Consider the following 23,735-nt stretch of genomic DNA (forward strand, 5'->3'; position numbering starts at 1 on the left):
ACGACAGACACCACCGTCTCCACTATCAAGCAGGGCCCTGAAGGCGTCCCGCCTGGACCGCGGCATGCAGTCCACCCGGGTCTCCGTGTGGCGCCGATCGCGCGGCACGCTTCGGAAGAAGGGCCGAGGAAGGAGACACAGGGAGCGTGTTAGAAGCATGACCCGATTCGGCAGCAGGCGATTTGTCCCAGGCGACCCGGGTGTAGCCGCAGGGGAGCGCCGGTAGATGAGCTGTGACTGTGTGCGTCTATTAGCTGGCGAGCTCGTGGGAGAATGACACGCTTGAGGAAACACAGATACTTACATGTATATGTATATATCGAGTAGCGTCCCGTTCCCACCTTTTACCCGCCGTTTCGCAATGAGTTGAAGGAAATGGCTATCATCACGAGAATGCCTTCCCCCCTCCCTCTCGCTTGCTGTTGTACTACGCATTGTTCGTCTATTGCTCTTTGTCTCTGTGTGTGTGTGTGGGTGCCTGTCATCCTCTCTCTACATTGTTCGCCGTACATCCGAGTCTGCGCATGCGTGCTGCATGATGATGCGCAGGCCATGTTTTCACTACATCGTCGTCGACCCTCTCTCTCCCTCCACACACTCTTTATAAGTCCGTCTGTAGGAGGGAATGTCTTTGTGTTGGCGCGCAGCAGCAGCGTGGACACAGCCCACAGGCTGTGATGGCAGGTGTGTGTGTGTGGGTGGGTGTGTTTCTTTGTTTCTCGGTGTGTGTGTATGTGTGCTTTCCTTTCCTGTACCGCCTGTCACGAAGGCCCCCCCTTCCCCTCTCCTCTCTTCTGTGTCTGTGTCTGTGTCTGTGTCTGTGTCTGTGTCTGTGTCTGTGTGTGTGTGGGGAGGGGAATGGAGAGGGGACGCCTTGCTCTGTCGCCATCTCTACTATTTACTTTCTTATGCCTGTTTCTCTCTGTGTCTGTGTGTCTGTGTGTGCGTCTCTCTCCCTACACGTCCGGCATCCCTCAATTTTTTTTGTTTTGTTCGACCCTCACGAGCTGCACGTGTCGAAAATAGAAACAAAGAGGAGGCGGTCGATGGGCTGCCTGCGCGTTTTTCTTCTGCCCACCGTACCGCCAACCACGTACACATCAGCAGTGAGCGACCTCGACGAGACGCAGTGGGAAGAGTTCGCGCGGGAAAGGGAGAGGAGAGGAAAGGAGAGGAGAGAGAGGAGAGTGCAATGATGCAGGTGTCCGTGTTTGTTTGTGTGACGATCCTGGGCACCTAACTCTCTCTTGCCCCCCTCCCCCAAGTGCCTGCCTTCTCCCCCTCGCCTTCCCCTCCCCTCCCCCACTTGAATATGCGGAGTGTCGAGAGGATTGCACACGATGGGCATATGGGCTGTGTGTAGTTGTTTTCCTCTTTAGCGGTTTCCTGTCACTGGTGTGGTGTCATTGTTTGGGTCCAGTTTTGTTTGCCCTCTCATTTCGCCGTCGGGGTGCGTTCCTTCTTGAGGGTGTCTGGCAAACACGTATACGGCACGGCACGCACATGCTTTTTTTTGTCCTCAACGCCATCAATCACGACGGCGTCGACCTCGCCCCTCACGTCCGACTGCCATGCGTGCAGCGTGTACTCTCCGCAGAATAGAAGTTGTATTCCGCCCCCTTCCCTTGTGTAGGCACGGGTGTTGCCAGTATCTATATATATATATACATTCACGCATATTGTAAATATGTATAGGTAGGTATATATATATATGCGTGTGTGCGTGCATACGTGTGTGTGTGCGTGGTGATGCGCTCTCTCTCTTGCTTTGTTTGGTTGTTTCGGGTGGTCCTCGTCTGTTTTGAACACACACGTCATACAGACACACACACACACACACACACACACACACACACACACGCGTGCACGCGCTGCGAAACCGTGAGTCCCCCAACAAGTTTCTTCGGCTTGATATCCCCCCTCCTCCCTCTCCCCCTCGAAGAAGAAAACGAAAATAAAACACAGGAAAAGTTATGCCGACCAAAAAAAACAACAACAGCAAGCAAGCAAGCAAGCAAAGGAAACAGAGCACATAAAAGGCCCACAACGCGTTCCGGGGCGTTGTAGATCAGCGGCCCGCACTATGCGCACATGTACTTGTCTTTTTTTCCGTTTTTTTTTGTGTAAATTTTGGTTGCCCGTTAGCAGGGGGAGGAAGAAAAGAGCGGCCAGTGCGGCTCACAGGGGTGAGTGAGGGGGGGGGGACGAGGAACAGGCGGAGCCTTCTCTCTCTGTTTCTCCTTCTCGTGGTGACATCGACGAAATGTGCAAGAGACGATGTCGCGAAAGGTTGTGCTGGGAGAGAGGGGGGGGGGCTCAGGGCGGGGAGGGGAAGACCCAGACTTTGGTTGTCCTGTTTCGATGACCGCACGCGATTGCCATCACGTGTGCGGGCCTTGAAGGCACCTCTGCAACTCCCCTCCCCTTACGCCCCACTCCGCTACCAGAGACTTCGATGGCTTTATCCCCGTCCCTCACTCTTGCTAGGCCACCACGTCAGCTTTGATGGGCATCAGCCTCCCATTTTACACCCCCTCCCTCTTCCTCGTCACCGAGGCGCAGGTGGGGATGTATACACATGCAAACACAAGCGAAAGAAGAGAAGATGCAATCGTGCTCTTCTCGGTGTTCGTGTTGTCATCCGCAGCGGTGCAGTTTATCGAGCTTCAGCTCTACTCTTCTATCCCATTGTCGGCTCTGTTTTCTGTTGACGTCTTCGCGCGTGTGCGCATGCGCCACTGCATCAACGAAGTATTCGGAGGGAGGGAGGGGGCAGCGACTCACACTACGGTGCCTCCTTTCGAAGTTATTTTTGCTGCTGCTTCTGCTGCAGCAACGGCTGCGGCTCACTCTTTCCCTCTCTCTGTCACGGCGCCGGGTGGGCGTAATTCGCTTACTCCACTTCGCCCATCATCACAGAACCGTCCGACAACTAACGAGGAGATAAACAACACATAAAGCGCACACGATCACCGTCATTACTGCCATCATCTCTGCCACCGCCTCATAAGCAAAGCCAAGCACAGCACACCCGAAGGAGCAGACTAGGCCACATGCTCACTCGGCGGCTTATCACGCAGCGCCGCCTTGGCAAGACGTGCCATGTGGGGCTCGTCGTGCTCGCCGGCGCTCGCTCCACACACAACAAGGGTATCGGCTCCCCGACCACTGCTCTCCGGTGTGTCTTGAGTCGCTACAACGTGTGTCGTGTCCCCATCGTGACCGCTTCGTCAACACAGTCGGGTGCGACCTTTAGCCGTGCCTTGTCTGGAAGCTGGCGGTACGCCTCCAACACCGCCCGCAGCGGCGGCAAGGACATCGACATTGTGGACCAGGAGAAACCGGTTCACATCCGCGTTGCAGAGCAGAGGGACAGCCAAATTTACACGTACAGCGAGTACGTCGAAAAGCACGAGCTCGAGGAGCGAGCAGGGCGGACGATGAGCGAGGCCGTGGATGAGATGCGCGACAACCCTGTGTGGATGCTGTGGGCGCTGGGATTCCTGGCGCTCGGTGTGGTGACCGTTGTCGTATCGATTCGGATTCGCCGGGAGCAGATGCGTTTTGACCCGAAGCTGCGCGCGGTGAAATCCTTCGACAGCCCAGAGGGGCCCAGCATTGGTGGGCCGTTTAGCTTGGTCGACGTCAAGACGGGAAAGCGTGTCACGGATGTGGACATGAAGGGTAAGTGGCTGTACATCTACTTTGGGTTCACGAACTGCCCTGATGTGTGCCCGGAGGAGATGGCAAAGATGGCCCGCGTCATCAAACACCTCGACAAGAAGGTTGGAAAGGACTACTGGCAGCCCATCTTCATCTCCCTCGACCCGAAGCGCGACACGCCGGCGAAGATACGCGAGTACCTGAGCGACTTCTCGCCACGCATCATGGGCCTGGTGGGGACGCAGGCCGAGGTCGAGGAGGCGGCTCGGCAGTACCGCGTCTACTTCGCCATCCCAGATGAGGAGGCCATGTCTGAGGACGACTACCTAGTGGACCATTCCATCATCATGTACCTCATTGACCCCGAGGGGCGCTTCTCCGACTACACCACGAAGGAGTTCCAGTGGTTTGAGAGCTACAGCAAGCTGCTGCGCCGCATGATGGACTACGAGCGGCATAGGGCGACTGTGGAGCAGCAGCGTGCGCAGCGCGGTGAGGCACCGCTGGCAGATGGAGAGGCACCTGCCAACTTGGAGATTGCGAATTTGGCGTCGATGCTCGACAACGCGGAAGCCAAGGCGATGCAGGAGGATGCGCTGCGGAATCAGCCGAAGGGTTTGTCGTCGCTTCGATCTTGAGCGAATCGAACACATCAGCAACTCCCCCCCCTCCTCTCCCCCAGAGAAAAGGAAGAGAGAAAACCCTCGCCAAGCCGGCAGACAAGTCTACACGCGCGTGGCGCGGTCATGCGGATGCGACGAGTCACATTGAGGGTCCTCAAAGATGCACGGCGCGCCATTCACATGTGCGCTTTTGGAGTGTGCGACGTGTCAGAGGCGGCTGCGTTGCCGTCATCATCGCACGTGATAACGAAAGCCAACAGTAAAAGAAAAGCGTACACGCAGACAGGCAGGCAAAAGAGCCGCATACGTGCGCATGTAGATACGGATGCGTGTGTGGCCGTCGTGTTCTTCGCTGCACACGTCTCTCTCTTGTTGAGCCTATGTGTGTGTGTATGTGTGTATGTGGGAGGACGAGTGTAGGCATGAGTCTTTCTCCCTCCCCCCGCGCGGTTCATCTCACCTCTTCCTCATCCCAACAGGGAGACTCCCCCTTCTCGTCTCCGTTCTACCCTCTGTGTGACACACTTTCCATATATATATATTTTTTCTGTCTTGCCTCGCTCTACACTGCCAGTGTGCCCATTGCGCTCCCACATTCGTTCGCTCTACTTGGCGGCCTTTCCTCTTCTCCTCCCCACACGGACACACGCACACGCAATCCCTTTTCTTCTTCGTCTGGTAGCAACACGCTGCCGCGCTGCTCGTTCAAGCGGCCCCTCCGCACATTGCACCCGCCACCTCGAATACGCCGCATACTCTCTCCATCACTGCCAACGCCTCTTTTCCCCTCTCTCTATTCCTCCACCCCTTCGCGCACCCCACGAGCACCGCATAACGATGTCCCGTCGTGAGGGCTGTATCTGGCACCCAATGCCCGAGGAGGTGCGCCGTTCCTCCGTCCAGTCACGCCGCGCGTCGTTGGCAGCCGGTCGTCGCAAGAGCTTGAACGTGAACGCGCCTGACTGGGAGGTGGAGGCCCCGCCGACCCCGTACTATGGGGACTACAGCGCGCGTGGGAATGCGGCGAAGGCGCACACCTCGCACGAGCCCGCTGCGCCACTGTCGGAGTCCTCCGAGAAGTTGCAGCAAGCCGGTGCGGCGGCCTGCGGGGAGGCGTTGCCCGGCGCGGTTGTGGTTTTGTCGAAGCCGATGAAAGGCGAGGCGGGCCTCCGCGTGAGTCGCACTCGCCACACGGTGCGCTTCCATGGCGAAAAGTGGGCGAAGGTGCTTCGCAAGTGCCGCGCCGAGATTGTGGCATGCTTTATGGAGGACATCAGGGACGGCGCGGCTGTCATGGCCGATGAGGCGAAGCGGCTCAAGATCAGGATGAGCAACTGTATGGAGGTGACGTTCGTCACGTACAGCGACAGCCGCGCACGTCAAAAGGAAATCCACTTTTCGCTCCAGAATTACAGCTTCCCCAAGACTTGCCAGCGGTACACAAGCTTCAAGGCGTGAGATACAGACAGACGGCCGCGCGCACAGGCGTACCCACACGCACACACTTTTACCCCCGTTTCGCTTGCGCACCTCTCTCGCTTGCTTCTTCCGCCGCTGTTGCCACACGCCCGCAACGGGGAGATGGAAAGGGGTGAGAGGGAGGGAGGGAGGAAGGGAGACACGCAAGAGGAGGCTCATGCCTGGCTCACCGCAACACATGTCCACGTGAGTGCCCGGTGATAATTCCAGCTACCCACCCACCCATTCGCTGACACACCGAAGGAGAAGACGGAGCCCAAGGAGACCCCTCGTCATGTGCTGCGCGTAACGGAAACAACGCGCCGCATCCCATTGCGCCGCCGCAGCGCAAGGCGAGCACCCAACCAGAAAACAACAACAGAGACTGCAATTGGGCGTGTGCGTGCGGCGGTTGGGCGGTGGCGGTGGTGACGGGGGAAGAAGCGAATGACGGCCGGGTGACGAAAGATTCATGCGTGACCACGGCAATGAAGCGTGCGCGCGTGTGGGCCGGAGGACTGGGGGTGCGGTGAGGGGGATGGAGCGAGCGGAGATGACGACAGCCGAGGTGGCGCCGACTTCGGCGGAGGAGCCAGAGAAGAAGCAAGAAAAGGAAAAAGAAGAAGGGAAGCGCGTGTCACGCAGCGCGTACCTGTGTGACAGGCGGAAGCGCTTTTATCCGAGAATGTGGTATGACGACTCTTCCATATACCCCCCCCCCCCTCCCTCCCTCCCTCCCTCCCTTCCGGTCTGTTTCCATTTCTGCGGTATTTTTTTTCTTCAATTGACTTGTGTCTCTTCCAATCTTTTACGCACACACATACATGTATATATGTATATGTGTATGTATGTGTGTATTATATATGTGTATATGTATATGTATTATATTATCTAGGCATATACGTGTGTGTGTATATGTATGTATGTATATATACGTATGCGTATACATGTGTGCGTGGGCATGTGTATAAATGTATCTATGTCTATACATTCTCTCTGTTTCGCCTGCGTGTGTACGCCGCCTTTCCCTCACCCTCTTGCAACCACCACACACACACACACACACACACAGCACAGCACAGCACAGCACAGCACACACGCAGCACACGCCGTCGCTGCCTGTATCGCTATATTTTGCTGTGACGCGGGTTTGTTTCCTTTGGCTCTTCCTCCTTTTCACCTTTGCCTGCCACGTCGCCATGTGATGCCGACTCCACATCTTTTTTTCTTAGGGTGTTTGCCTCTTCCTGCACCCATACTGGAGGCAATGGCGTTCCTCTCCCATTGTCTTTTTTCCATCTCTTCCTTCTGCGCGCCTGTGTTGGAGTCTGTCTTGGTGCGCGCGCAGCATTTCTCTGTCGTGCAGATCTACCCCAGCTGAGGGGGTCTGGCTTTTTCCATGTGATAGTACCTCCCCTCTCTTTCTCTTCCGCAGTGTACGCCCGCACACTGCCGGACACCCACCCACCCACTCACACACACACACACACACACAGACAAACTTATCAGCACCCGTAGCCGTAACTGTGGAACGTAGAGGCGCATGCAGAAACGAACGAAATCAAAGAAAAATGGATTGCCCCCTCCCCCTCCCCTCTCTCCTGCACGCCATCTGTTGGCTCATCGTTGTCTTTTCCTCCCCTCCCCCTTCTTTCGGCTTTGTGCTTGCCTTGTGCACCTCCCTCTCTTGTTGCCCCTTCTCCTCCCTGCCTCCCGTGGTGAAGAAACAAAAGCCGAGAGAGGGACGGAGAGGGCAGAAGGGCAGGCACTCCTATACACACACACACACACACACACACGGTCACTCAGTCAGTCAGCGCACAGGGCGACGGAGTGACCCAGGCTCTCTTTTCGGCTCCGCCTTCCCAGCGTGTCCCCAGTGGGTGTAGGCGAAGGCCAAAAAAAACAGAGAAGCGACAGAGCGAGAGACGCCACAGCTACTGGAGCACCATCGAGGGCAGCATGCACGAGGGACAAGAAGCAATAGGACGAGTCACGCATGATGCAGTGGCGGCGCTGAACGGCACTTACCCTCATCCGCATTCCGTTTTTTTTTATTTCCGTGCCTTACAGATTTGTGTCGCCGTGCGTGCGCGCGTGAGGGCCCCCTTTTTCGTTCTTCTCATTTTTCCTTTCTTTTTTTTCAAGTACTTCCAACTCTTCGTTGCCTCTGGTCTTTGTTGTGCCGTGTGTGTGTGTGTCGTGTAGCTATGTGTGCATGTGTATGGCCTATGCTTGTTTTCCAGCAGCGACGCCCCCCCCTTTCCCCCAAGGAATGCACCCACATTTTCTTTTTTTCTCCGATATATGTATGTGCGCGTGTGCGTGTGTCTCGGTGTTGCTCGAAGCAGACACACACCCCACACATATATATGTATAAAGAAAAGGCAAAAAAGAAAACGAGCAGCAGCAGCAGCAGCAGCAGCGGGGGGGGGCGGCGGCGGCGGCGGGGGTGGTTGCACACACGCGCGTATGTTATGCTGATACGTGTCACAGTGAAAACGAGGAAAACAAAACGGATAAACGAAAAGGCAGGGGCCAAACAAGGAAGATGACGACACTGCAGATCAGAATGATCTCGCTCTCTCGCTCTCACTCACTCTCGTTTTCCTGTCTGTTGCCGCTGCTCGGCTCGTCTTCCACGTATTCTTTTCACAGCTCGTCCCACGACTCCTACCATTGCTGTACCGTTGTCATTGATCCCTGGCGTACCAAAGGCGCAGGCGGATAGGCCAACGCAGGCACCACCTCGATGATGGTGTATGGGTGCCTGCGTGCATGCGCGCATGTGATTGTTATTCGCTTCATTCTTTCGTTTTATTTATTTATCGGTGCTATTCCGGTTGACAGAGCACATTGGGTGCACTTTATGCACAGCTCTGTGAAACTTGGTGCGTCTCTCATTTTTCCTTCAGATGTGTGTGTGCTGAGCTGCTTGCTTGCGTGCGAGAGAGGTGGGAAACAATGGAAGGTGGACGCTGCACGTGCGCAACGCGGGTTTGCAAGCTCAATCCTCATTGCGCACACCACCTCACGCAATTCATATTCCCTCTCCACCACCGCCGCCGCCACCCGTAGGCGCGGGAGAAGAGACAGCGAAGGAATGGACGTCAAGAATCTCCACGACGAAAAAAAAAAGAAGTGTAAAAAAGGAACGCGCAGCACCATCATACCCCACTCGCGCACACGGGGTACAATCACGTGTGATGGCATCGTGGTCGCTCGCTGTGCTCTGTCTGTCTCTCTCTCTCCCTTTTTTGTGTGCTCTTGCTCATCCTCTCCTGTCCTTTCCCTGCTCCTCTTTTTTTCTGCATCGTTTCCATGTTGGCCATAATCCGTCTTTCCCATGTGTTGCCACGTTGTTGCGTGTCCTCCTTCGTTGGTCGAAGTTGCATATACCGTATTATTATGTGTTTCGGTGGGTGGTGCTCACGCGCCTGATGCCGCCCATCATCACCGCCCCTCTTCCCCCCTTTTTATTTTCTCCTTTTTTTTCATTTGGCCGTTTTTTCGTGCCCTCAAGTGGGGTGCTGTGACGCGGTTAGTCGTTCTTCTGGGGTCTCTCCCCCCTGGTGCCCGGGAGTGGTGGTCGTGCAGGGCCTTGTATTGGTTCGGCAAAGGCCTGCGTGCGTCTCTCTGTCTGTCTGTAGGTGTATATGTAAGTACATGTATGTGCATGTGTGTGTGTGTGTATGTGCCTGTTTCGGGACATACGCGCTCACTCGATGTAGGTGTGCGTGACGTCTTGTGTGCTTGAGTGCTCGGTGGATGCCAGAGCAGCACGATGCTAGAGAGCATTCGGCAAGCCTGTCAAGCCGCGACCTTGTCCGAGCCCTTGACGACGCTGCTGCGTCATCTGCTCCACTCCCTCCCCTCTCCCTTGCCACCGCTCTCTCCCCTCTTCCCCGTATATGCCTCTGTACGCGCATGCGCACAAAATGAAGCCGCTAAGCAGCACATTACGAGAAAAAGAAGGTACCGACACAAGGCGGCACACCACTCACTTCACGCACATCGCTACACTCAGGACTACGCATACACGCATACGTGTACTCTTCCTCTTCCGCGGCCTACACCTGTGTCCTTCGGAAAGGTATCCGCTCTCATCATCGCGATCACCAGGATTTCCATTCTCCTCCCCCAAAACCCAAGCACGATCGAAACTGTCTCCTCTCGCCCGCGTGAACCATGCCGGCGTCTGTGCACAGCGACGACAGCGAGAGTCGCAGGAAGGCTGCCCAGCACAGCGACGGCGATGGCGGTGATCGCATCATCGACGGACTCCGCTTCCCGCGCCCGGAGCGCCAGATTGATCAGTTTGGGTTTGAGCTGACTACCCACAGTTTGCACTTCCACGGCCGTGATTGGGATATCCCGCTGACGCAGAAGCGCGATGAGCTGACGAAGGCCTTCATGCAGGATGCCGCGGAGGCCACAAATGAGCCAGAGGAGAACATCCGCAACCTTCGTTTCATTGTTACGCCGACACACCTCGACGCGAAGTTCACGGTGCGCCACAAGGTCCACGTGTCGAAGTACAGGGTGCAGAAGATGCTCTCTTCCGCCAAGTGGACGCTTGTGAAGGCGCTGTATGAGCCTCGGCAGAAGATGCAGCGGCCGAGTAAGCCAGTCAAGGCCTGCGCTGGCCACAGCGGAGCCCAGGACGACCAGCCGATGCTTGGCTCGAACCGAAGGACACCTTCGCACAACCTTAGCTTCTTTGGTCGGGCCAACGTCGGCGCCGAGGGCCCTGAGTTCGAGGACCACGCCGACGACGGTGAAGAGCCCGTCTCGTACGAGCATCAGGTGAATGCGAGGACGCAGCGCACGACAAGTGGGCTCTTCATCTCTGTTGGCTTTGCGGCATAGAGATGGGGCGGAGGAATGGACAGCCAAAAAAACAAAAGAGGTGCGCTTGACGAAAAAAAAGGGAAGAGATAGATGGCGTGTGAGGGAGGGGAGGAGGTGCCTGCGAGTGGATCAGCCGTCGTGCTTGCCTACCCACGCACACACACACACCCACACACGCACACACCGACGTACTTCCAGACGCCCATACGGTGATGCGTGTGTGTGTGTGCGTCTTGGTGTCTCTCTCTGTCTCCTGCCTGCATGCGTTGCCGCTCCTGTGAATGCGGGCTTGCCCACTGATGAATGCTTCTCTCTTTTATCGTTCATTGTTTTCGTCTCTGCCCTCCAGCGCCTCGATCTGATTGTTGGCACTTTACGTACTCCTTCGCCCTGCGGCAGAGATGCGGAAGGGGAATGCTTCACTTCTGCCCCCCCCCCCCCCATACACACACTATCTTTTCCGTCTCTCTCACGTAGTGCAGTGTCGTGTCGCGTGCGTGCGTGCGTCACCTATTTGTTTGTTTGCAGTGTAGCTGACATCTATTCCCTCTGCGCTCCTCTGCACGTGCGTGGAAGTGTGCGAGATGCTGACGGGACGCCTCGCTGCCGTCCTTTTGTTTTGTGTTCTTCCTTCGTTGCTTCTCCTCAATGATTAGTTTATCCCTACTCTACGCACAGCCTCCCTTTTCTGGCTTACAGGAGCCGGCGCAGACACACACACACACACACGGAGTGTATCGCCTGATGCTCTTCCATTATGTGGCCTTCCCCTTCCTCGTTGGCTAGCAGCCCCATCCCCCTCAACACACAGACGCCAACCAATAGCCTACCTACACACAAACACACACATACACGGAACTCAGGACTGTGCTACTCTTTGCACAGCGGGAAGAGCTTGCGCTTCTCATCTCCAGAAGGCGGGTAAGCGTGGAAGGCCGCCTCTGTGTGTCTGTGTGCGTGTGTGGTGCGTAGTTCGCAAGTGCTTCTCACCTCTTTTCTTCCCCATCTCATTTTCGACGCGCAAGTGTGCGTGCTCCGCTCCGGTGCTCTTGCATGTCTTCGCGACCCCCTCCCCTACTTGCCGGTAGGGTTCTTGGCTCCTGTTATTATGGATGGTAGCGTGACTAGGTGTTGTGTGGAGTCGTTGTTGTGCTGTGCCGGAGTAGTTTACATCTCTCCCTCTTCCTCAGTCTGTATTACCGCCTTTCCTTTGCTTGTGTCTGCCATTTCGTGGTCACCGTACCTCGTCACCTCGTCGACTCCGTCACGGACTTCCACTCTCTTCCGCCACGGCTGGTTTCCCTTCACGCATCGGCGGTTTCTACCTTTGGCGCGTTTTTGTGGAGTTCTCCTTTTTCTTCGCTGCTTTGTGTTGTCCCCCATTCGCTTCAGTTGTCGTTGTCGTCTCTCACCTCTCGCACGTGCCGTGGTTGAGCGTTGCGGGTGCGATTGATACCTCTGTGCGTCGGCCTCCCCCCTCCCCGACGTGTTCAGCGTGTGCCTGATACACAAACACACACACACACACACACATGCACAGGAGGCGAGAGCGAGCGAGGCACTCATAAACATGAGCACATGCGCTTACCCCCCTCCCTCTGCACCGCCACTATATTACTTCTCTGCCGATCGAAAAGGGCAAAGGGAGAAGCCATGCAGTCGTGAGATATAAGGGAGAGGCGAAAATGCGCACACTCTGCAGCGTGTGCACGCTTCCGCGCGCGCGAGCGAGGGACAGGGAATAGGGGTTGCACGGCGTTTTGTGAAGGTGGCGGAGAAGGATGAAGTGACTACGCCACCTTTGCATGATAGCCTTTCGCCTCCCATCTTCTCGGGGGGGGGGCGGGCTTTTTTTCCCTTTGATTGCGCTCTGTATGCAAGCATGCATGCGTGGGGAGATACTGCTACGATCTAGCCGGCGTCGGAGGGCGCTCGCGGGGTCGGCGCGCACATACACGTTAGCATCCCCGCAGCGGCCGCATTTCGCTTTAAGCGCGCGGTCACACCAGCGCCGGCCATCGTCAAGTCCCGCAGGCTCGTCGCACCACTGCTCTCCTTGGGGGAGGAGGCTCTTTCGTCTACCGCCACTTTCCAAACCCTCTCTCCCTCCGCTATTCTCTTGCGCACATGTTCATGATGGCCGATGAGGCGTGTGCACGACCTTTTTCGGCACACATGCATAGTTCCACTCACGCACACAGCGCATATCCAGCCACGCACCACGTTCAAGCAGAGGGCGACCGCCAACCACCTACGGCAGAGAAGGCACACTTTCCATATTCGTGAAACCTTTCGCCGCATCGTCTTCTCCGCACTTTACTTGCATTCCTTGTAGCGGACAACAGCCAGCTTACACGTTTGCCTGCCTCGTGCACCCAGAGCGAGGGTCAGTCGCCTATCACTGTTCGTGCGCCACGCCGTCCGCGACAGCCCGTGTGCCTAGGTCTCGGTATGCGTTGAGGCGGTGCTCCCGCGCAGACACACGTTCGCTCCAGTCGAGGCAATGCAGCAACTTCAAGCGCGGCTCTCCGACAAGCTCAATGAGCTGACGAAGGAATGGACAGCCGAGCAGCGGAAGCTGTACGGTGCTGTCACCCTCACGGCTGTCGTCGCCTCTGGCGCCACGTTGATCGGTGTCAAGGTGATGCGACGGTGCTGCAGCGGGCGCGGCAGGGCCGGCAACGACGCCGCCCTCTCGGAAAGTCATTCGAAGAGCTCCGACATCTACGAGAGTGAGGCGTCGGCGCGCCAGTACATGGAGTTCCACTACACGCCGTCGCGCGAGAGCTACACGCAGCGGCTGCGCTCCGTGAGCGAGGCCTACGACTTCCCGACGCGCGTCGCTCACAAGTTCCGCACCTACCTGCAGCCAGGCAAGGGGAAGCTGCGTGGGCTTGACATCGGCTGCGCAACTGGCGCCTCGGTGCTGGAGATGTCCAAGTTGTTCGACGGCGGCGTCATCGGCATAGACTTTTCGGAGGTCTTCATTCACCTCGCAAAGGAGGTGGTGAACCAGCCGACGTCAGGCAAGAAGGTGATCTACACCGCCCCTGTGCAAGGCGAGATCACGGAGAAGCGCGAGCTGGAGCTGCCTCGCGGGGTGCGGCCGGAGCGTTGCGAGTTTTATGCCGGTGACGCCATGAACATGTTCGAGGAGGACAGCAAGATCACGACTACGACGTCGCGTCTGTACCCTGACGTCAAGTACTGGCAGGCAAAGAAGGGCGAGACCTTTGACGGCGTACTCTGCCTTAATCTGATCGATCGCGTGCCAGACCCGCAGCGCCTGCTCAAGAGCTTTGTGCGGCTCCTGGCTAAGGATGGCATTCTCATTCTCGCAGACCCGTACTCGTGGTGGGAGGATGCGACAGAGAAGCCACGCTGGCTGGGCGGCCGCAAAGACGGCGTGCGCAGCGAGGATGCCGTGAAGGCGGCTCTGCAGGGTAAGTTGGAGCTCCTGAGCGAGTCTGACGAGGCCTTTCTCATCCGCGATCATATTCGTCACTATCAGCTGGGGTTTTCCCACTGCACCGTGTGGCGCAGGAAGTAGAGTTGTGGCGGGCGAGAAAAATGAAGGCGACTGCCGCTGTTGATCGCAGCTGGCGCGCCCGTTTTCTTCTTTGGTGCCCTCGCACTCTCCGTCTTTTAGCAGCTCAGAAAAGAAATATGTGGAGAGTGGGCGCAGGGGGACCGACACACACGCACACACGCATGCACGTAGTTTGTAAGCTCTTCTTTGTTTTTCCTTTCGGCGTCTGTTGTGCGGTGAGGTGTGACGTTGGTGGGCGCGACTCTTTCATGCCTTCAACCCGCCCCTCCGCCTTGGCCTCCTCCGTTTTCCCGTTGCACCCGTGTGGGTACACTTTTCTACCCGTCTTTGTCAGCGGCACACAGCGAGCATCTCTCGTGGGTGGTAGGGGGGGAGGGAGGGGGGACACACGGACGGCATGCCGTGCGAATGGCGTGAGGAGGATGTGGACGGAGGGGAGGGGGCATCGCTGTGTGGTGGTGAGGTCAGACACGTGACGGTGAGCCCCCTCCCCCTCCCCGCGAAACCACACACACACACACACACACGCAAACACATGCACACATACAAGACCATCACGTATGTGCAAGCGAAAGAGGCACAGAGAGAGGCAAGAGACTCCACTGATGAAGCAGACCTCTTGCACTCGACCGCTTGCCTGGGCGACAGCGCCTACTCTCTCTTGTCCGCTTGTTGACGTATGTGCTCCTGGACAGTGAGGGAGGCTATGCGGGGCACACGCAGCGAGATGGCTGCATTCGGCAGCGCGCTGGTGTCTCTCTCGAAACGCATCCGCCACGAAGAGAGCGGCCTCTGCGGCATGTCTAGTACCGCGATGCTGCTTTCCAAACTTGAAGAATGTCGCAAGACACGCGGCCTCTGTACCCTTCACCTCTGTCTGCCTTCGGGCGTTCTTCTGTCTCCGCTGTCAACACCGGACTCCGCGTGTGATTCCTTTCCCGCCGTCAACTCCTCCACATATTCCGTTCACAACACCGCTTTCGCCGTCTGCTGGCGAGTCTCCTCCCGTCCCTGATGGGTTTCAGAGCGACACCATAGAAGCGTGACGAGACGGACGACCAGGCTGCCCCGCCCCGCCCGCCCCCCTCCCCCCAACCTCCATGGATGCGGTCCTAAGCGATACAGTCCAGGAAAGAGAGACACACGCCCACATACGCTCTAACACGTAATCGCAGGTTGCCCATGGCCGATCTATCGAACCAGCAGTGGCGGGCGCTGGCGCAGGCTTACCCCTTTTATCTTGCCGGCAACGTGGGTGTCGGAGGCCCTGATAGTAATCGTTCGCCGGATCGCCAAGCTGGTCTCACTGAAGGCGAGCTTGTGGCCCCGTCACCGTCGTCGAGTGAGGAGTTTCTGCAATACGTCGTGCCACGAGTAGCGAAGGTCTTTCCCGAGGAGCTGCAGGCCTACGAACGGGCCAGGGGCCGTGGCGGCCAACCAGACCATCCCAACGGCGGCAGAGTTTGTCGTGCGTCGTCTCTGTCCGCAGCAGAGGCTGTGGATGCCCTGCTCGTGTACTTGTTTAACTGCACCACCTCAGCGCTCTCGCGAGATTCATCAAAGAAGCAGCGCAGGCCCTTCGCGTCTGCATGCTTTGGGCCGCTCATCACGCCCCTCTCACGCCGCGAGCAACAACTGTTGGGCCTCTACCACCGTAAGCAAGAGCAGTACACCTACGTATTGAGCACTCAGCAACAACTCCTTGCGGCGTCCCAGCTCGCCGTGCAGGCATTGCAGGGAGTGAGTGGCCCCATCCTGGCATACAGGCAAAGGGGCATGAGCGCGTCGCAACGCGGTGCTGAGGAGAGCCTGGCCGCCTCCACCCGTGAGAGCGTTGTTTTTCCTGACAACCAGAAGCTATCGGCATGGCCGCCGCTGTCGCACGCGATGGTCAGCGGCGACGGCACCTCTGTCTGCGCGGTACAAGCCGCGTCCTCATCACGTGTCCCAGCTGCGAGTGGTGTGAACAGCTGTGATGCCAGTCGTGCCTTTACGAGCACGCTAGCCAACGTCCCGTACGAGAGCCGCCCACGAGAGACGCCGGCAGTGGCGGCTTTGCCAGCGGATGGCTCATCCGTAGCCGGCACTTGGAGAGACCCCCCTTTTCTTCACGCCCGCACCGATACCGCGCCGGTGCTAATCACCATGAGCCGCTGTGCCGGCTGCCACGAGGTGGGTGGCGATCTGCTCATCTGCACTCAATGTGAGGAGGTGCGCCACGAAGCCTGTGGCGGGCCGCACCCGCCAGGGCCCAGAACGGCCGACAAGAAGATACCCGCTATGAACGTCTGCAAGCGGTGCGCGAAAGCGCTGAACTTGTCCAGCAGCTCGTCGAGCCTTCGCAGCACCACGTCTTCGAGCGAGCGAGCGGAGCTGGATGAGTACTTCGGCTCCGATGACGACGCCAGCAGCCTCTCCGGATTCATCGTGAACACCAGCGATGATGATGAGACGGAGGGGGACAGCCAGAGCGCTAATAACGACGGTGGCAGCGATGTGGACAGCGCCAAGGGCAATGGGAAAGGTGGGAGGCGGCAGAAGAAGCATCAGTCAACGGGCGCGTCAGCACCGGCGCGGAAAGACCAGCATGTCAACAAGAACAGGAAGCGGAGGTCTGCCGCAGGTGCCACAGAGGCAGCGTCCGATGTGTCATCGGTGTCTTCAGCCGCCTCGGGGTCGTCATCGCGCATTTGGAGCCGTTCTGCGTCGCTCGACCGCGCCCTCGCAATGGCTGCAAAGGGAAAGAGCAAGAAGCACGACTCAGCCAAGAAAGTGCACGCTGTTGATGGCGAAGGTGATGCTGTGGCTTCGGCACCGCGGAATGAGGATCACGAGGGACAGCGACGAAAGCGGCGCCGCGTGCGCCACGAGGATGAGGAAGGTGGGCGCCGTCTGCACAAGCGCAGGCGCTCTGCTGCTGACACCAGTGATGCCTCTTCACTGACGTCGAGCACGTCCTCGGGCTCGTCATCGTTGGCGACCAAGAAGGTGCGGCCGCTGAGGCCACAGAAAGAGAAGGTGTCTTCGCAACACCAGAGAAGCGCACAGGTGCCACCGTCGCCGCAGCCTCAGGAGGAAGCGAGGCGGGTGCCCACATCTGGGGGTAAGGAGAGCACGACGCATTCGCCCGTAGACCGCCGCCGAGCAGAGCTGCTGTCGGCTCAGCCGCGTCGTTTAGCGGTGTTGGAGGACGAGGAAGAGCTCAGCGCGCTTGGCATCGCCTCATCTTCTGCATCCGGGACACCGCTGCAACCGCCACCGTTGTCGTCGAGGCGGCGCCAAAACGGCAGCGCTAACCGAAGTGCTGGCCGCAGACGCCTCATGAACGATGCCTCCTCTTCGTCCTCCAGCGACGACAGCAACTGAGGAGCGTGTGATGGTGGTTATGAAGAACTCGACAGAGCTAGTTGCCAACTCTGTGGGGTGGCTGACAACTAGCCTCGCTTTCTCAACGCGCACACCCGACCCTCGCTGCGTGCAACATGAAGCGGAGTTATAGAACTGTTTGTTCGGCTTCGTCTCGACGAGCATCGTGCGCTCACACCGGATGTGCGGCAACCCATGGGGTGGGCCGCAAGTGTCTGCCGCTGTTGACCCCCTTTTGCTGGATGCGCGCCTCCCACGGCATCGGCCCATCCCACATCCCTCTCATTTAATCGCATCAAGTGCACGCGGAGAGCCATCTAGCACCATCTCACATGAACAAGCGAGCATGTCTAGAGTCAGCGCCATGCGGGGCGGCTCAGAGACGAAGCGGAGATGGCGCATGCGTTGCGGACATCCTCGCACCGCTTCCGTGTCCTTCTTGACGGCCTGCCCCGGGTGACAGCAGCCCACCTCGTCTGCAGAATGAGCTGAGGCGCACATGAAAGTGGCATTCTTCTACGTAGCCTTCCCCTTCATTCTGCTCCAACCCTCCTCCCCCTCCTCCTCCCCCATCGCAAGCCTGTGCAGGGCTCTCCTTCCCTACTGACAGAGCACGCGATACCAAACACGCAGCCAACTCGATCCGCCTCTCCCGTGCCCCAGTGTGTGGACGTGGACGTGGACGTGGACGTGCGCGTCAAGGGCATCTCTTTTTTTTTTGGTTCGTGCGGAGACCACGAACACTGCCACTCACGCAGTGACACAGCCCTCCGCCACGGCCACTCGCAGTCTTCCCCCTTCCCCCGCCCTCTTTTCAGGTCTTGGCAGGATGGGGCGTAGCAACAATCAGCGTCGAAGAACCGCCAAGATGCGCGGAAAGCCGTTCATTCCTAAGACGGTGAAGAGCAAGGTACGCAACCAGAACCGCCGTATTAAGATTATGGCGGCCAAGAAGGACCCACGGCTGCACAAGAAGCTTTCCTACGACAAGGTCCAAACCAAGTCGGGAAAGATCACGCAGCGCAAGTTCCAGTCCGGTGGCTACAACAATAGCGGCAAGTTCGGCAAGGCAGCTGGAGCGAAGCGGAACGCTGCGAAGGGGAAGATAAAGTAGCTCGACCGCTTCGGAGTAGAGAAGCGCTAAAGCGTGTGTGCGCGGGTGTTGTGTGCCATGGTGAGTTGGTGCTGCGTCTTGTACAGGGTCGATCCCTCTCTCTTCGCCTGCTCGTGCTTGCTTCCTTTGTTGTCGCGCGAGCGATGTCGCTGGCGACGACCACCGGCCTGTGATCTATGGGTGCGATGGACGATGCTGAGCAGAGAGAGAGACGGCGACAGGCGGCGGCGCTTGTGTGTGTGTACATGTGCGTGTATCACGTGTAACAGTATACTGTCAACGCACAAGACAAGAAGCAACGCGTGCCTTCCCCAGAAGAAAAAGTGAGGCGGGGTGGAAGGTGAAGGCAGAGGGACAGGGCACTCCAATAGGGAACGTAGGGCGGTGAAAGGGCGAGGATGGCGGCAAAGGGGGGGCAGGGAGGAGAGGAGCACACACCCACACCCGCAGAGGCACAGCGCAGAGGTCGTTGCCGAATCGCTGGCGGAAGGATCAACGCCACGGGGTAGCACGAAAACGGCCCTGTTTCTCTCACCACACCTATCCCATGCGGCTGGGATGCGTGCATCGATGGAGCGGGTCTGCTCAATCCGTGCTGTTCGACAATGAGGACCCCCCCCTCCTCCACCCAACCAGCTCTCTCCCTCCCTCACACGTATGCGAAGACGTTCATGACAGCGATGCGCTACCGCATCTCCATCTTTCTCTCCACCTCGCTTTCTGATGCAATGCTGCGCGCATATGTCTCTTCCTGCAGACACAGAGGGAGCGCCACGCGCCTACCCACTCACCACCTGCACTCACACACACACACAAGCGCTCCCTTGAATGAGCTGACGATGCTCGGTCGTACGTGGCTGCGACTGATCTCGCTGACGGAGGCGCAGCATTTGGTACTCGACGCGCAGGGGCAGCAGACCCTAGCTCCGCGCGTGCCTCTTCCACAGCTGCTCGCAGCGCTAGCGGAGCACTATCGGGCTGGTTGTGAGACGTTCACCAAAGCCGCACTGCAGCACGTTGTGCAGCTCGATCAGTCGGACGAGGACACGAGGCACATCGCGGCCGCGCGTCTTGCCGCGCCGTTGCCATCGAACCGTCCTTTGACAGATGTGGCCGGAGCGCAGCCACACGCCGCCGCACCTCCAGAAGCGCCGCCACACTTGATCACGGAGGTGCTGCGCGCCTACCCGCACACACCGGAAGTACGCGAGCGATGCTGTCGTTGCATTGCCAATATGTGCCAGCTCGGCGCTGATGCCCCCACCAGCAGTCAGCTCGTCCCTGCGGCCTGCCATAATGGCACCTGTGCAACCAACACACAGCCTCTGGCCGACGCCCTTGTCGCAGAGGGCGCTGTGGAGCTGGTGCTTGGGACTCTGGCCATAGCGCGTCGTCTCAGCTCCAAGGGCCGCTGCTGGACAGCCATGGCGATCCTCAACCTCATATGCATGTCTCATAACGGCGCCTCCCGGGCCACAGCTGCCGGTGCTGTCGATCACCTGGCCGAGTTCGTCTTGCTTCTATTGGACAACGCGTCGCGTGCCTCCGATGCTTCCACTGCGGCGCCGATCCGCGGACTAGTCGAGGAGGCGACCATCGCCCTCGACGCCGCGCTTGGAGCGCTGACTGGCGTTCTAGCAGCTGAGGCGCCAGAGAACGCCAGCGGTATCTCGTTCAACTACGAGACAGCGAGCTACATCGCCGTCGACGCCATTGTGCGCTCAGTGTTGTTTGTGTCGGCGCTGATGGTGCGGGATGGCCGAAACGACGGGGCGTACGACGCCTCGCTCTTGTCACGTCGCCGCGGCGCGGTGCATTTCTCGAGTGCGTCCGGCACGCAGCAGACGGCCGTGGTCGTGCTGCTGCCGCTCCTGCACAAGGGCTGGATGGCGCTGCAGTCGGTGTGCAGCTGCCCGACCAACCTGCCGATGGTCTTCGACGCCATTTACGAGGCTGCAAACACGAACCAGGAAAGCATGGTGGTGGCGAACGAGGCGGACGGGGGTACGGAGGAGGTCTTGCAGGTGACGGGGCAGACGGAGCGGCAGTACGTCGCGGCACTGTCGTGTCTCGTCGACGCGGCGTTGTTCTTGACGACAGAGCTGGAGGGGCTGGAGGCGATCGGCGCGGATAAGCTGGCACGCCTGCAGAACGATGTCCGGCTGTACGTGATGGATGTCATGCAAGCCATGACGGCGTCGCGGAAGGATCTGACAAGCAGGGATGCCGCCGCTGCTTCAGCGAGTGCTGGGGGCGCCGGTGGAGACGCCGAGGAAGAGACGCAAGACAGCGCGACGGCTGACACTTCCACTGTGTACCCGACGACGGCGGCGATGAGCGTGACGGACGTGCTGACGGCTGGCACGGTAAGCAACATGGCGTTGGCGTGTGCCGTCCGCCTCCACATCGAACACCAAGAGCGCCGCAGCGGGAGCGCGCACCAGGATCGTCATGGTACCCGCAGCGCGCACTCGCAGTGTCGCCGCGGCGTCCCTACTCCGTACACCGTCCGCGACTTTACGCTGCTTTCTAAGTCGCTTGCGGTATTGGCCAATGTGGCGGAGATTGGCGACGAGGCGGCGACGTCAGCCAACGCGGTTGCGGCTCTGCAGGCGATCCTGCAGGATGCGGCGGAGGGCGTCATGTCCTTGCCGTCAGCGTACGGGGCTGAGCTGGCGGAGCTCTTCAGACCCACCGAGAGCGCAGAGGACAATGCTGAGGCGCGTGACGGCGCACTCATTCACCCTGAGGACCGACTCTCTTTCCTGCAACAAGCGGCGCTGGTGGGGCAGGTGTATGCGGTGCTCTGGAGCACGCTGCGCACCGCTCAGGGTGTGGCGACAGTGTCGCAGATGAGTGTGATGCAGACAGCCAAGGGGGTGCAGACGTCGCTGCGGGAGTCGTACCTGCCGGCGCTGGCAGCGGCGAGGGAACGGTTCGGCGCTCGCCCGGCTGCAGACGCCGCTGAGGAGGCAGCGAGTCCGGCGACTGTTTCGTGGGTAGCGAACACGGCTGAGGAGACGGTAACCCGGCTGCTGAAGCTGTCGGACGAGCTCATCAGCAACATGCAGAGGCTGTCTGAAGGTACGCAACGCACCTCAGCGTGAGGCGCGTCAGCCGCCGACACTGCCGTTCTTCCCCCCTCCCAAGCTGCTGTTGGCGTCTGTCTCTCGCTCTTTCTCTGCGCTCCCGTCCCGTGGCCTTCTTTGTTTTGAGTCTAAAGCGCACGTTGAGTGCACTCGTTGTCGTCCTTCCTAACACCTCTGTGATACACACACACACACACACCAGCATGCATCGGCGAAGACGCAGCGGAAGCGCGCACAAAGCGCTGGGCCGCCAGTAGTGTGCGCACGACTACGCTGGCAGTAACACATATGCATACATACATACTCGGAGAGAGACACACACGCGTGCCATGCGTATATAGGAAAAGGGATGACGAGGCCGCAGGTTTGGATGACAGCACGATCATCGTCGTAGTTTTTGGGAAGAGGGAAGATGGATGGAGTCTGCAGGGCTGCGGGGAGCGGCCGAAGACGGGCATGACGTCTTTCCTCTCGTGTGTCTCTCTGTGTGTGTGTGGTCCTCTGTGCCTACCCACCCCTCTCTCTCGCTCTTTGGCGTTGTGGTTGCTTCGCCACACCTCTCCGCCTCTCCTTTTCCCTCGAGCCAACTACCACCTCCCACCTCTCCCCTCCTCCCTCCCTCCCTCCTCCCCTCATCACACACGCATACACGCCGTCCTTTCATCTGGCTCCGTCCTCAGCATCGGCGCGCCACTGTCCTTGTTTTGGGGCCTTCTCCTTTCTTTTGCTGTGCTTCTCTTTATTCCCACACAAGGCCTTCTTCAAGGATCGCGCCGTATCTGCCCGCCCTTGCCCTCATCTCCGCAACAGGGCACCTGTCAGGTGGTCAACGCGTACTCCCCCCCCCCACACGCGCATAGCCCGACGTACACGCGTCCACGATGGAGGTGGTGAGAATCTGCTTTCAGATCGCGCTCGTTACCGTGCCCCACATTGGCTACTGTGTGCAGCGTGCAGAAATTCACCGCACGCAGTCGTTTGCAGGCTACTCCCCCGTCGTGTCTCTCATCCTGCTGACAAGCAACACACTGCGCATCTACTATTATATTGGCCACCGCTTTCTTTTAGCCCTCCTCTTTCAGGCTATTGTCGGCGTTGCTGTGCACGGGGCACTTCTGTGCAAGATACTGGAGGTGCAAGTGCAGCATGTGCTGGACGCCCGGTCCGAGGACACATACGACGAGGACTCCGGCGCCATCATCGAGACTGCGGAAGCAGAGCCTCCAACAGTGGCACCGCCGTCTTCTGCGGCCGGCACTGGCGGGATGGCGGAAAAGCAAAACCAGACATGCAGCGACAGAGACGACACGACCCCCTCACTAAACACTGCCACAACGCCTGCTGCGGAGTGGCCGGCCTCGTCGAGCGCGACGCACAACGAGTACGAGGGCTCGGGCGACGCGCCGCCATCGCTTGCCCCATCGGCTGGCATCAGGTGTGGGGGTTCCAAGTTTATGCGGGTCCTCTTCGGCATTGAGGACTGTATCGAAGCTCGCTTGCTTCGGAACACGCCGCCTCAGTTTGTCTACAACTACGTCATCGCTTCTACCGCAGCGCTGGTGACGGCGCTGCTCTACTACGCTTCCATTCGCCGCGTCTGGGAGAACGCGGCTGAGGTGGTGGGGTATACGGCGCTCGGGATCGAGGCCCTATTAGTGCTCCCGCAGATTCTTCGCAACGCTCGGCGGCGCAGCACCGAAGGGCTCACTATGCTGCTCATCCTCACCTGGGTGTGCGGTGATATTATCAAGGTGATTTACTTTATCTATGCAAAACAGGCGCTGCCTTTTATTGTGTGCGGCTGCTTCCAGGTTTTTCTGGACATTGTGGTGGTGGCGCAGCTTGTGTACTACCGCCTGATTGTGAAGCGAGAGAGCGAGGTGCTCATCGAGGGCGACGACAGCGCTGATGGGCAATACGGCGACGGAACCGTGCCCGTGGTGGACTCGCTTGAGTAGCGGAGCACGCCCACTCCAAGGGTGCTCTAGAGCGCAAAAGACAAGAGCGGAGGAGGTGGGGAG

The 23,735-nt window shown here is 58.7% G+C and overlaps 8 protein-coding genes across 8 annotated transcripts; all 8 read left to right on the top strand.

Annotated features, from left to right (window-relative positions):
- Positions 1 to 3,440: 3,440 nt before the first annotated feature.
- Positions 3,441 to 4,301, top strand: LMXM_26_1970 (putative electon transport protein SCO1/SCO2; the record flags this gene model as incomplete). The annotated part of the gene is made up of 1 exon (XM_003876450.1): positions 3,441 to 4,301. One exon carries the CDS (start codon positions 3,441 to 3,443, stop codon positions 4,299 to 4,301), a length of 861 nt encoding a protein of 286 aa, XP_003876499.1.
- Positions 4,302 to 5,123: 822 nt separating this feature from the next.
- LMXM_26_1980 (conserved hypothetical protein) lies at positions 5,124 to 5,744 on the top strand (the record flags this gene model as incomplete). Its single annotated transcript, XM_003876451.1, has 1 exon — positions 5,124 to 5,744. The coding sequence occupies one exon, from the start codon at positions 5,124 to 5,126 to the stop codon at positions 5,742 to 5,744; it is 621 nt and encodes a 206-aa protein (XP_003876500.1).
- Positions 5,745 to 9,932: 4,188 nt separating this feature from the next.
- LMXM_26_1990 (conserved hypothetical protein) lies at positions 9,933 to 10,613 on the top strand (the record flags this gene model as incomplete). Its single annotated transcript, XM_003876452.1, has 1 exon — positions 9,933 to 10,613. The coding sequence occupies one exon, from the start codon at positions 9,933 to 9,935 to the stop codon at positions 10,611 to 10,613; it is 681 nt and encodes a 226-aa protein (XP_003876501.1).
- Positions 10,614 to 13,098: 2,485 nt separating this feature from the next.
- LMXM_26_2000 (conserved hypothetical protein) lies at positions 13,099 to 14,145 on the top strand (the record flags this gene model as incomplete). The annotated part of the gene is made up of 1 exon (XM_003876453.1): positions 13,099 to 14,145. One exon carries the CDS (start codon positions 13,099 to 13,101, stop codon positions 14,143 to 14,145), a length of 1,047 nt encoding a protein of 348 aa, XP_003876502.1.
- A 1,182-nt stretch (positions 14,146 to 15,327) lies between these two features.
- On the top strand, positions 15,328 to 17,511 carry LMXM_26_2010 (conserved hypothetical protein; the record flags this gene model as incomplete). Its single annotated transcript, XM_003876454.1, has 1 exon — positions 15,328 to 17,511. The coding sequence occupies one exon, from the start codon at positions 15,328 to 15,330 to the stop codon at positions 17,509 to 17,511; it is 2,184 nt and encodes a 727-aa protein (XP_003876503.1).
- An 829-nt stretch (positions 17,512 to 18,340) lies between these two features.
- On the top strand, positions 18,341 to 18,625 carry LMXM_26_2020 (conserved hypothetical protein; the record flags this gene model as incomplete). The annotated part of the gene is made up of 1 exon (XM_003876455.1): positions 18,341 to 18,625. The coding sequence occupies one exon, from the start codon at positions 18,341 to 18,343 to the stop codon at positions 18,623 to 18,625; it is 285 nt and encodes a 94-aa protein (XP_003876504.1).
- Positions 18,626 to 19,353: 728 nt separating this feature from the next.
- LMXM_26_2030 (conserved hypothetical protein) lies at positions 19,354 to 21,732 on the top strand (the record flags this gene model as incomplete). Its single annotated transcript, XM_003876456.1, has 1 exon — positions 19,354 to 21,732. The coding sequence occupies one exon, from the start codon at positions 19,354 to 19,356 to the stop codon at positions 21,730 to 21,732; it is 2,379 nt and encodes a 792-aa protein (XP_003876505.1).
- Positions 21,733 to 22,595: 863 nt separating this feature from the next.
- On the top strand, positions 22,596 to 23,672 carry LMXM_26_2040 (conserved hypothetical protein; the record flags this gene model as incomplete). Its single annotated transcript, XM_003876457.1, has 1 exon — positions 22,596 to 23,672. One exon carries the CDS (start codon positions 22,596 to 22,598, stop codon positions 23,670 to 23,672), a length of 1,077 nt encoding a protein of 358 aa, XP_003876506.1.
- Between the last annotated feature and the right edge of the window lie 63 nt (positions 23,673 to 23,735).

The sequence above is a fragment of the Leishmania mexicana genome, chromosome 26, assembly GCF_000234665.1.
Source record: "Leishmania mexicana MHOM/GT/2001/U1103 complete genome, chromosome 26".
In the NCBI taxonomy this organism is placed as follows: Eukaryota; Euglenozoa; class Kinetoplastea; order Trypanosomatida; family Trypanosomatidae; genus Leishmania; species Leishmania mexicana.